Below are 12038 nucleotides of genomic sequence, written 5' to 3'. Positions count from 1 at the left end.
TTTGAAAATCATGAAGTAGATCTTACCATTGCTATGTGCCCAAATACAGGTGGCCCTTGTTTAGGTATTCTACGTCTCTCATCCAGGATTGACTCATTCTTCATCATGAATTAATATACATTAGCACTAAAACATAACTTGAGTTATAAATTCAAGGCACTATACAAAATGGACAGCCAAGCTCTACAGAAACCCTGTAAATTAGAATCAATTTATAACTCTGTTGGACGTCATGGAAGTCTTACAGGGCTTCCAACACAAGGCCAGACACGCTTTGATCATAGAATGCCCTTGCTTGACATAGCCCACCATAGAATGCATGCAGCAATGATATGTCTGTCTGATTCTACCACTGGAAGAACATATGCTTAGAAGAAAGAGAACGCATGCAAACAGCACACCTGCATCCCCGTTGTCTGCATGCTTGCAAGCCCATCATTAATGAAGGAAAACCCTGCTGGAATTACACTTTGCAAATGTACTTGGTTCTCTGGGCCATTGATGGAGAGGGCGACAATGATTCAGGATGTTGCATGATCAGATGGAGCAAAGCTCTACTGATGTGAAGCATGCTCGCCTGTTATCCACATCCCCAAAATAGACAGCATGCAAATCTCAAGGTCTGCAGATCATGCATGACAAACGAATGTTAATAAATCATAAATAGCAAAATTACAGAACACAGCAGTCTAAGCAACATTACAAAACCATGAGCACTAGGGAGAATTATAGTTTGATAAATTGTTACAGTTTGATAAATTGTTAGAAGAGATAACTACCACTGACCCATTGGATTCCAGTAGTGAAATCCTGAAGGGAAGAAAAAAGAAAAACAGAGAAGAAACATAACAAAGTTCCATGAAAGAGGCAAGTTAAAATTAAAGGGAGAATTCCTGAACCTCAACGCAAAACATTTACAGGAGTTACATGTGCATTTTCCTCTAGTTCCCTCCGAACACTAATGAAGCATTTTTTATCTTGTATGTGTGAGACTTATCCACCTGTGCATGAGCAGGCACAAAGAGAGAGAGAGAGAGAGAGAGAGAGAGAGAGAGAGAGAGAGAGAGAGATGCACAAAGAGAGAGAGAGAGAGATGCACAAAGAGAGAGAGAGAGAGATGTCTGGCCCTGAAATTCCTTATCCTCCATCCTTGTGCAGAAGTTGAGAAAAAGGAACATATATGAACATGTGAAACATGACTTCCCAAGAGCTAGGAAATTTCAAAAAAAGACTGATAGCATACCCGGCAATTGATCAACACAGAAGGTAGCCTTCTCATTATCTCCCCTACTGCCATGATGGATGCTTATATCTGAATCTCTCTGCATCCCACCCACCTTCAGGCTCCTTCCTCTTCAGTGCAGCACCACCTGCTGCTTGGTATATCCTCACCTGCTCCTCTGCCAATGCCTGAGAATTAGTAACAGACAGCTGCCTCACTGAAGTAAACCTCTCATCCCTAGCATCTGTATCAACGTTGCCTGGACCCGCATTGAGATCAAGACCCTGTCTTGACCACTTGCGACTGCTCTCTCCACCAGGGCCATCTGGGTGGCTAATCAAGTAGGGTCTACCGTAAGGGGCTGAAACTGTTGCACCAGGTCCAACCAGGTGACAAGGAACAGCAGGAAAGCATGGGCCTCCATCTGATGAAGATTCGACGTAAGTTGAACCTGCTGTGAAAGATGTTGACGCCAGAGGAAAACCACCTCCAAAGGGGAAACTTCCATATGGAAAAGGAGTTGCAGCAGTGAATGCCATGGCTGGAGAGGAGGACAGCACAGGCGCTCTGTAAATATCTGTACCAAAAGCAGCTGGACCACCAGACGTTGAACCCAAAATCCTCTGGACACCACCAGCAGTTGCTACAATTGAGTAATGCTGCTCTGCTCTATCGGACACAAATGGCGGGATGGAAACCTGTGCATAGGAACCACCAGGAGGGAACCATGATGAGAGATTTCTCAATTCATTCATCCTTAAGTTGGCAACTGGTGGAATGTACGAACCACAGCTTTTGAGATGTGAGTATCGGGGTCCTGGATCTGTACCACCTTCATCAAGGACAGGTCCATTATTCAAATCAAAGTCCCTGGGAGCATGGTCACCATTAGATAGTCCACCAGAGGAAGATGAGGGCCTTGCAGATAAAATAGGAATCTCTAATCTTCGAGTGGATGTTCCTACAGTTTGACCATTCTCTGGACCTTCTTCAGCTCGATTCAAATCAAGGTCTAGTCGTCCAGCACTGCGAGCTGATGCAGAACTCAGCATTTCGCTTGCCAAAGGTTTGATGCCTGGTTCAGATCCTGACTCTTGGGCAACAGAACATTGGGAGGCTACATCTTCCAACACTCTTTGATCGGGCTCATTCAGATCAATATCCAGTGGTGGACGCCCTTGCTTTCCAGTAGAAGTGTCAGATGATGGGACTTCAGAATTGGGGACAGGTGCTTCAAGAACCCTCCATGGTTCTGCCTGCCTAAAAGCACTTGTGGCAGCTGATCCCTTCCAGCAAATATCTCCTCTGCTGAGCATCATATTGTCTGGTGGAAGAAAAGGCCCTTTTGCAGCATCAGCTACAGTAATCGAAGCCGAGATACCACTTGATATTGTAGAAACTGAAAATGGCCCAGGACTAGTTTGATGTACAGCGGAACCAACAGATGGAGTTCCGACGGATACTGGCTCATCTTGATTACCATCATCTGCAGGAAACCCTTCATTCAAATCGAAATCAAGCTTTGAAGCTGAATCAATCGCAGCAACAGCCTCCAAACCAGCTGATTCTGCAGCAGATGCAGATTCCAAACACACATCTGCTCCTACAGACTTTACCATGACCTGCTCTGCTTCTTGAACTGGAATCAAGGATGATTTCTCACCAGATGTTGACGCATCAATATGCGGGTCAAAAATAACCTCTTTCTCTGATTTTTCCTCCTTCCGAACATCCTTTTCATTAGCTACTGCTGATTCACCAACTCTTGCATCAGTTCCAACTTCAATAGATTCAACCTGAAAACAAGCCTGCTCCACAATTTCCCTACCATCCCACCCCTTAATACTTTTACCTTCCAAACCTGTGACACTTTTAGAGTTCAATATATCAGTATCACCTGGACATGCAGTGGTTTTGGAACAAGGAAGAGCTCCAGTATCTTCATCACCTTTATCAGTCTCAATACAACTTGCAGTAACAGCAGGTTGATTTTCTTCATTAGAGACCTCATCAGCAGATCCCTCTACTTTTGAATGTCTTTTGTTTGTGCCACTGGTTTCCACCGGGTGACTAGAGAGAGATTCCTCCATGGTTTTCCCTTTGGCTGCATGATTTAAAGTAGCATTAACAAATCCAGACCCATCGCATGCAGTGTGATGGAGAATCTCTGGCACTGTCATGCCACTATTTACAACCATTTCACGCAGATTATCTATGTTAACCTTTTCCAATGTCGACGGACTCTTTGGCTTCTTTTTCGCATCCATGAAGCCATCCACATCCTCTTCACTCTTAAATGTTTTTCTTTTATCAGAACCATGTCTATGTTCTCCAACCACTGGGAATTCTGTTGCCCTAGCAGGAGATGTCTTGCCAATTGCCATTCCATTTGACTCAACAGGAAATCCATCAGCAGTCAGTTTCGCCTCAGGCCTTGAACATAAGCCTTCAGGCTCATGCAACTCATCAGAACCAAGAGATTTCTCATTTTTGTGATTGTTAGTGTTACCGTCCTCCAAACTATGTGATGTGACATGTGTCATTTCAGGACCCTCCCTAACTTTAGAAGAAGCAGCACCATTTCCTTGCTTCTCGGAATCGTCATCTTCACTCTCATCCTTTCGTCCTTGATCTTGAGTGTCAATGTTGTCATGCGAGGACCTTGACTTACTGTCCTTTCCATTATTTGAATCTTCTTGTGAAGGAGAATTTCTACCAGGGGATGCACTAGGAGAAACTGGGTCAGATTTTGATATTTCACCAGCAGCCACACTTGCAAGCAGGTTCATCCCAAGGTGATCGCCGGCAGATAAGGAAGTCGGAATTTCAGAGTATTTAACACAGCTTTCAATCAAAGCATTTATGGAGCTAAAAGATGCATCATAAAACTTTGCATATTTTGGTTCAGGCATGAACATAAGTTTCTCATTTCCAGAAGATGAACAGGTAGCTTTTGATATGTCCAGTGTCTTACCAATATCCTCACAGTCCCTGCTCGGTCCCTCATCAAAAGCCACTGCTGGAGATCTGTCTCCTTCATTTGATACATTCAAACCATCTTTGAAATCATTACTTTGCCATGACTCGTTGTTCACATCAGGAGCTATATTGCCCCTAGAAGCATCACCTTTACCCTTTAGCTTTCGCTCACCATGGTCATATTTGTCAGACACCCCAGGTGAAGAAGCTCTGCTGCCTATAACAGCAATATCCTCAAGAGAACATCCGCTGAGGCTTTGTGCAGGACTTCTACCAGGATTCGGAAGTCTAACAATTAGCCTCTGACTGTTAACATGATCCCCAACAAGTGTATCAGCTGTTCTCTCACATGTCACTACTGATTGAGACACTTTATCTGATGGCATGTTCCTATTTACAGAACCCAGCTTCCCTGAACCACTCTCCTTTTGAGTGCCAGAAATACCTGATCCCAAAAATCCATTGCTTGATTTCCTATGGCGAGATGAACTGCCAGATGTTTTGGCATTCATTGATCCAGCAGTAGAGCTCCTTGCATCCTCTTTCCAAGCAGATCCTGCAACTTTGGCATGATCACTTGAACAAGACTGACTATTGTTCTGTGATTGACTGGAGCTGCTGCTCTTTTCCTCCTTTATTGCTGTCAGAGGAAGATCAGATGTGCCACTGGTTACGGCCAGTTTGCTGTATGAATCCCTAGAACCAGTTGTCATCGATGCAGGCAGCGATAACTTAATGGATCCTGGAGATGCTGATGCTGATTTTGCAACAGAATCTCCATGGCCAATCTTACTGGATGCTGTTTTAGTTGAAGCAGGCTGTGAAATAGCACTTTTCAGAACATCTGAGGATCCAGTACGTTTACTCCCACCAAGAGAGGCTTCAGAAAAACTGGATTTGCCAGGCCAAGAGACTGCCTGACTTGATCCAGATTTTGCATCATTGCTCTTCATTTCTGCATGAACCCGTTTCTTCCACGTATCAACTAAACTTTTTGCCTTCTTGTGGATATCTAAATTCTTGTGATTGCGTAAGTGATTCACAGACTTGCCTATATTACAAGATTGTAAAGCATGAAGATTGACCGGCAGCTTATCAAGGGCACGAAGCAATGCTAGAAGCAGTTCCTCAACACCTTTATCACCTTCCTTTGGACTACTGCTGTCACCAACCTTACGTTTATGTGCCTCCTGGAGCCAATCATCTAGAACAGGCAATCCTCTTAATTGCACGAACCTGCTAAGGCAATCAACTCTATCTGTCACTGCAATAACATTTACAAGCATTACCCGCACAGCCAAATCCACCTTCTTCTCATTTCTATCTGGTTGCATAAGTTGCACCAGTTTCTCAACACCTTCCAAATTCACAAGGCCACCTTCCTTGTCAGTTATTTCTGCAACCTCTGACTTAATTATATTTTCTGATCTAGCATGACCAGATTCTGCATCATCGGTTTTAGATGAGTGCTCACGCTTAATGGGCTCCAAGCCCTGATCACCCCGTTCCCTCTTCTTTCCCTTAACCTGAGAATGAAAATAAGTAGCACTATTTGGTACACTATCAGAACCAGATTTCAATTGCTTCGATGATGCCGAACTGTTCAACGGTTTGGGAGAGCGACCTTCCGTGTACATTTCTACCCGGGTTTTGTCTAAAAGCTGATTTATTTCCTCCTGCCACTCCTAAGGTAAAATGACAGCAAATAGTTAAGAATTCGACCGGCAGAAAAAAGAACAATAAGAAATATGAGAAAAAGACACCTATATTTCTGCAATGCAGAAGGATGCATGCATACCAACAACAGCTTCCAGATAAAAACCATTTACCCTTGATGCAACCCAAAACCTATAAATAGACCTCCTATCAAACCTCATTCAAATCTAACACTATACCCCAGCTACTTGGTGGTGTCCTCAGCCAAACCCATATACCTCAACACCACTGCTGGCTATGCCACAAAAAATACCACTAACATTTAACTTCTTTGGAGAAGATTTTTAATGCTGCTCATGGTTTGAGGAACACAGCTCAACAAGAACTTGTGCTCTGAACCACCATAGCCAACAGGAAGCAACTGTCACATAGGTGCGGATGCTGATGCGGGTGTGGGTACAGGTGCAGATGCGGCGATGCAGCACTTTAAAAAAACTTGGGTGTGGGGGTGCATGGAGTATATATATATATATAAGTTTTAAGTTAACACTACGTATATTTGTGTGCATTTATGTATTTATATATATATAATATAGATAAAAATGGACTTTGATTAGGGTTAACTGAATCTACTTTTGGATAGAAATGGACCTCAGTGTGGTTGACTTCACCTAACACAAAGGAAGCTGTGTCCAAGTGTCGCACAAGGCGGGTGCGGTGCCCTGTTAGAAGAGTCTGTGTGACATAGGGAAGCAAATCCTGCAACCTGTCAGTTGCTGCCCTGAAACTCCGCTCATGACTCACACTGTACTATCATCAAGTTTAGCATCAGATCATCGTCAATGCCAGTAGCTTTCCACTTCCAGTTTTTAGAAGTTTTAGGTGCTACTGATTTTTTTCAATATACCGCTTGGTTTTCATGAAAACTGATCTCTTGCAGAGTACTAATTTGACCCAATTTGGGTAATCAACTCTCCAAATCAAAGACGGTTATGAGGATTATGAAAAAACAGGATAGCATTTTCATCATGATATTGAACAAACATTCTATAATTGTACGTCACAGGTATATAAGGTCATGTCCAATTAAGCTTCAGGAGACTATATGGAAAAGAAAAAATCACAAAATCATCATCCCAGAAGAATCCAAAAGAAACAACCAACATAGAGCACCATATTGTCCATGGGATGCACTAAAGCTAGTTGACTTACATTTATGTAATTCTTATCAGTTAGCCACCATAAGCGTTGGTTCGCTGTGTCATAAACTCGTCGACATACAAATGAAGATATGCCTGGAGGAAGTTCAACACCTTTATGAAGAAACGCAACTTTACATGGATGGAGTAGGAATGCAGCAGATATTTCATCCCTGTGAAATGAATAGAAGACTTCATTGGGTGCAACATCAAACAAGAAGCCTTTACCAAGCTTCACATCAGCAGGTCGGTAAAGCCAATTCACACCAAGTTTATGATGATCCTCCTTGTTTGTTGTCAACCAACGAATTATTCCAATAAAGGGTGGAGAACCTTCAGCTTGAAATAGTGCACAATCACCAACACTGATCTTGCGACCATCCTGCACAATGGAAGGGATTGATATTGTGAGGGAGTAAAAGAAAGAGAAAGAAATTAACTGAAATTACAAAATCTTCAAAGAAATTTGAAACAACTTAAGTTCATAGGGTATCTGATATATGCATGCATGAACATGAGGACCCACATTCATTAAAAAAAAATCAAAAGTTCACAAGTTAAATGCACAGGCATACGATATTTGATACATGCATGATGTATGGGGGATATATTTGAAGAAAAAAATTAAAGGTTCAAATCACATGCATACTGCATAGGCCAATGTCAATTTAGGCATCTATTGGAAGACATTAAATGCCATTGTTTTGGTACAACAGGCTGCTGACAATTTTACATCCATAAACTGTTGTTACTCCAATGTGACTTGGAATCCCTCATGATACCTCATTTATAACTGGCAAATGCAATTAATAGTTTAGCAGAACTAATGTTATCAGCAATTTTTGAGGTTGCAACATTTTCAACATCAAAGAAATTGCATTACTTCAAAATGAGATGACAAGATAAACATAAGAGGAACAATTGCTGACAAAACCATAAGAAAAGGTAACACAACTTTAAAACAAAATGTTCTCTAAAAGCCTTAAACAACCACAATTCTTTCGTAGTTAAATGCAAACTTGAAAATCTCAACAAATTATGCATTTTTTTGTAAATTGGTAAATTAGCTCAAATGATGACTGTAACTTGGAGTTACTAAATATAAGACAAGCAAAATAAATAGAAAAAAACACAAATAATTAACAAAAGTTAGCATGGAACAATTACATAAGCCTCTTTAACTTTCCTTTTTTACATAATATACCTATGTTTGCAAAAACAATAAAAAATAGTATCAGACTGGCAGAAACAGCATTATCCCCAGTATAACCAAACTCAAGGTTGCAATTTGGATGAAACACATGGCGGTTAGTATGCATGCACACATTGAAATTCTAAAATTCTTGATTTCACATTTCTAATGCTGCTGCAAATATGGAACAATAGTTTCTATGAAATCCTTATTCAGTTACTGATAAAAGTTAGAGTTTGAATCTATTTGCAAACAAACAATTGTACCCTAAATTTAGAAGCAATTGAAAATGTCATTCTCCATAACACTGCATTGACAGCAACCATGTCTAGAAACATAATGGAAGTTCCGAACCTACCAGCCTTTTGTGTTTCCAAAGATGAATTTGAGTCCTTGATCTAGTATTCATTTGGTGGTTTATTCTCTCTATTTCACTCCATAACTGGAACTAAGGGAATAAACGTTACACCCATGATATTGGAGAAAGAAAAAAGATTTCAACAAGCCAGTTTATCATAGTCAAGTAGCTTATTCTACTGATGATGTCCATTTTTGCATGTAAAGAAAAAATCCCTGTATTTAAGGAATCTACATACTCCTAAAGATTCTAGCAAATGTTGACATGATCTAGAAAATTTGGTGAATCCTGACCGATTAGGCAACAATACTTTACCAGTATCCTGAAAACTACAGTAAGATAATGCATGTTTCATCTGCCAACATGCCTTTCATACCAAAATGTTTTTTTTTTAAAAGTAGAATTTTCACCGCCCATAAGAGAAAACAAAAAATGTTTTCTAAGTTTATGTGTCTCTCTTTCTCCCATGCCCAACATCATGCACATATGAAATAACCAAATCCTCAGATGCAAACGCCATAAATGACGATTTAGAATGGTACCAAACTATCAATAGATACACCGTGAGTGCCAAGACTGCTGTTCCGATGATTTAATATTTAAGCTAAACTAAACAAAATGTGTAACTTCCTGATGCAGGCTAGAACAGCTTCTCATGCACCAGGATCACCATCAATAAGTTTGGCAGATGTATTACACAAATACCGTAAAATTTTTGAAAACTAGATATGTAATAGATCTATGCACACAGGACCTAATAAATTGCTATAAGAACCTTGGAAATTCATGAAAACACCAGCTCGACCAAAAAATAAAGAAAAAGAAAGGAGACCAAAATCAGATGAGGATGTCGATTCTGCATGCTCATCCCCCATCTTCGCCAAAAATGAACACAAACTCAGCACGTGAGCAGAACAACCACGCACTGCCTTTGCCAACAGAGAGAAAGCCAGCTCCATGGACGAAATCACCAGGAAAGAACCGCAGCAAAAAGAAAAAAGAAAAAAAAGGATCGCAAAGACAGTTTATCCCACCCATTTGATGCCCCAACATCATCGAAACAAGCAAAAACGCACTGCACAGATAGAAAAATCATGCACTGCCAACACGAATTCAAGGAAACTTGAGCTTCATCGACATAAACACATGAACAACAAGGACCAAAAACACCAGGAGTCAAACGAAGGCAAAAAAAATAAAAAGGACAAGGATTGCGCCCTAAAATCGCCAAATCTAAGGAACCCTAACCAAATGGCCGGTAAATGCCACAGAAATCACAAAAGTACGGGGAAAATAAGAAAGCCAACGAAATCTTAATGCCGAAGAAAGGAAACTGATGAATTTTTCTGGTTTTCTATACCCTGCAGAAACAAGTCGCGTCCGAAGGAAAAGAATTCGCTACAGTCGTCGCCGCACAAGGAGGGTCCGGCCGCATGTGCCGCTTCCGTCTTGGATCCTCACCTTCCCGCCCATGCATAGCCTTGCATCTTCCCCCGGGGTTTCCGTCGCGACCTCGCCTCGACGGAGACACATCAATTCCTCCGCTTTCGGTCGTAAAGCTCCCGCCTTCTCCTCAATCCCGGAGCCCTCCCGTCCACTCGAAACCCTAGATCGAACCTGCGGACCAAGAAACCCTTAATTCTCCCCAAATTAACCCCCGAATCATCCCATCCACCGGAGATCGAACCCTAGAATTCCAAGAATTCGCCGGAAATCCGCGCGAATTTCTTTCGTCGAAACCACCGTTGGATTGTTAGGGAAAACGCGTCCCAGCCAGATCCCGACCGCTTCAGGCCCCTTTTCCGGCGACTGCCGAGTCGGCGACCCAGTCTTTCGTCCTCCTATCTGAGAGCGATGGACGGACGACAAAGCGAGAAAGAGAGAGACTTAATCGACGGACGAGAGAGCGAGAGAAAAGAAAATGAGAAGTGAGAGGGCCGAAAAAATGAGAGAGAGAGAGAGGAAATGCTCGGTTTTCACGTGTCGCAACACGCAAATAGACTCTGAAACTATCTTTGTTTTTAACTCAAATATAGTGTCAAAATATCGTAATATTTTTTAATAACCCTTGTAATTGATTACCAATAGAGGTATAAAAGGTTCAGATTCGTGTGCGATGTATCCAGTACCAGATCCAACTACCCAGGTATTGGCTAAACGGATTTGGATTTGGATTTGGATTTGGATTCAAGTACATGAAAGCTCGTACCAAATCAGATTTTTATTCATGTAATCGGATTTGAATATCCTTCAAATACGAATATCTCCCAGATTTAGTAGCAAAAATTAAAAAATTATATCCGAATCTGATTATAATCAGATGTGATTTTGGATTACTAAATTTTACTAAACAAAATCGGTTTGGGTTGATTATCAGATAAAATTTAATCCATTGACATCTTGATGCAAATTCATTTCCGGATTTGTAAAAAAAAAAGTTCATGATCTACAAAACTACTTCTATACTACGCTAGAAACAGCTGGAGATGCAAAAATTAAGAAAAACACACAAACTCATTCATTGATCTATGTAAACAAAAATATCTACAAAGAATATGTATAAAAAATACAAAACCCTAATCTAATATAGATCGAAGATGTGCCTAACTATAAAACAAAAGCTAATTCAATATCCAATATTCAATTTAAATCTAATAAAAATTTTAAAAAAATAAATAGATCCAAACTAATCCTAAAACCATAGATGACGGGCAGGGGTCCTAGCCTCGGAGTTTTAGGCAGTCAGCAACAAGGACTGTAGGCTGAGCCAGCACGACCAGATCTACGTGTCAGGTTATAAATTTAAAAAAAAAACGAATTCTAAACCCAGTTGACCATGGTTGGCTCTTGTATCACATCTCTATTTAACAAATCTTGAGATCACTTTTAGATTTCCATGGTTTTCATATTACTTTTATCCTGCTAGATTTTTAACTTTTTTCTTTTGTTATATTTTTGTGAGATCTTCTCGAAAAAGGTTCTACTTATCATGAGATTTTCCTTCCTTGGTTAAAACAATGATATCTAGAATTTTGACACCCTTTGCTTTTTCAGTGTAATTCTAAAAAGCAAAAATGTTTACCCGCTAAGAACTACTTGTTAAGTATTTTTTTACTATTTTATCTATTTTTATTCTATATATTTTTATTTTCCAATAATTTCACAATTTTTTAAAAAAAATGGTTCTAATATATCATGAATTCTCTCTCTCTCTCTCTCTCTAGCACAAGAATGACACTTAGGGTATGTTTGATGGCTTGTCCAGGGTTGGACAAAATGAACAAAAAGAACAGAATAGTGCATTGGTTCTACTGTTCTAAGTCCAATGTTTGTTTGAATCGTACTCAAATGTTGTGTTTCAATTGTTCGTTGTTTGATGACGATATATGAACAACTTGGACGTATGACCCGATCCATCTACCATTTTACATG

The 12038-nt window shown here is 40.5% G+C and overlaps 1 protein-coding gene across 1 annotated transcript; it reads right to left on the bottom strand.

The window, feature by feature from the left end:
• Positions 1-10534, bottom strand: LOC149837460 (uncharacterized). The gene is made up of 4 exons (XM_090006056.1): positions 9967-10534; positions 7070-7438; positions 1244-5886; positions 1-622 (listed from the first exon to the last, which is right to left on the bottom strand). The coding sequence occupies exons 1-3, from the start codon at positions 10081-10083 to the stop codon at positions 1288-1290; spliced, it is 5085 nt and encodes a 1694-aa protein (XP_089862182.1). The 5' UTR covers positions 10084-10534; the 3' UTR covers positions 1-622; positions 1244-1287.
• Between the last annotated feature and the right edge of the window lie 1504 nt (positions 10535-12038).

Source organism: Nuphar pumila, chromosome 5 (genome assembly GCF_984573655.1).
Source record: "Nuphar pumila chromosome 5, dmNupPumi1.hap1.1, whole genome shotgun sequence".
NCBI classification, from domain to species: domain Eukaryota; kingdom Viridiplantae; phylum Streptophyta; class Magnoliopsida; order Nymphaeales; family Nymphaeaceae; genus Nuphar; species Nuphar pumila.
Note: the sequence above shows the minus strand (reverse complement) of the source record. Positions and strands in the feature narration are given on the sequence as shown.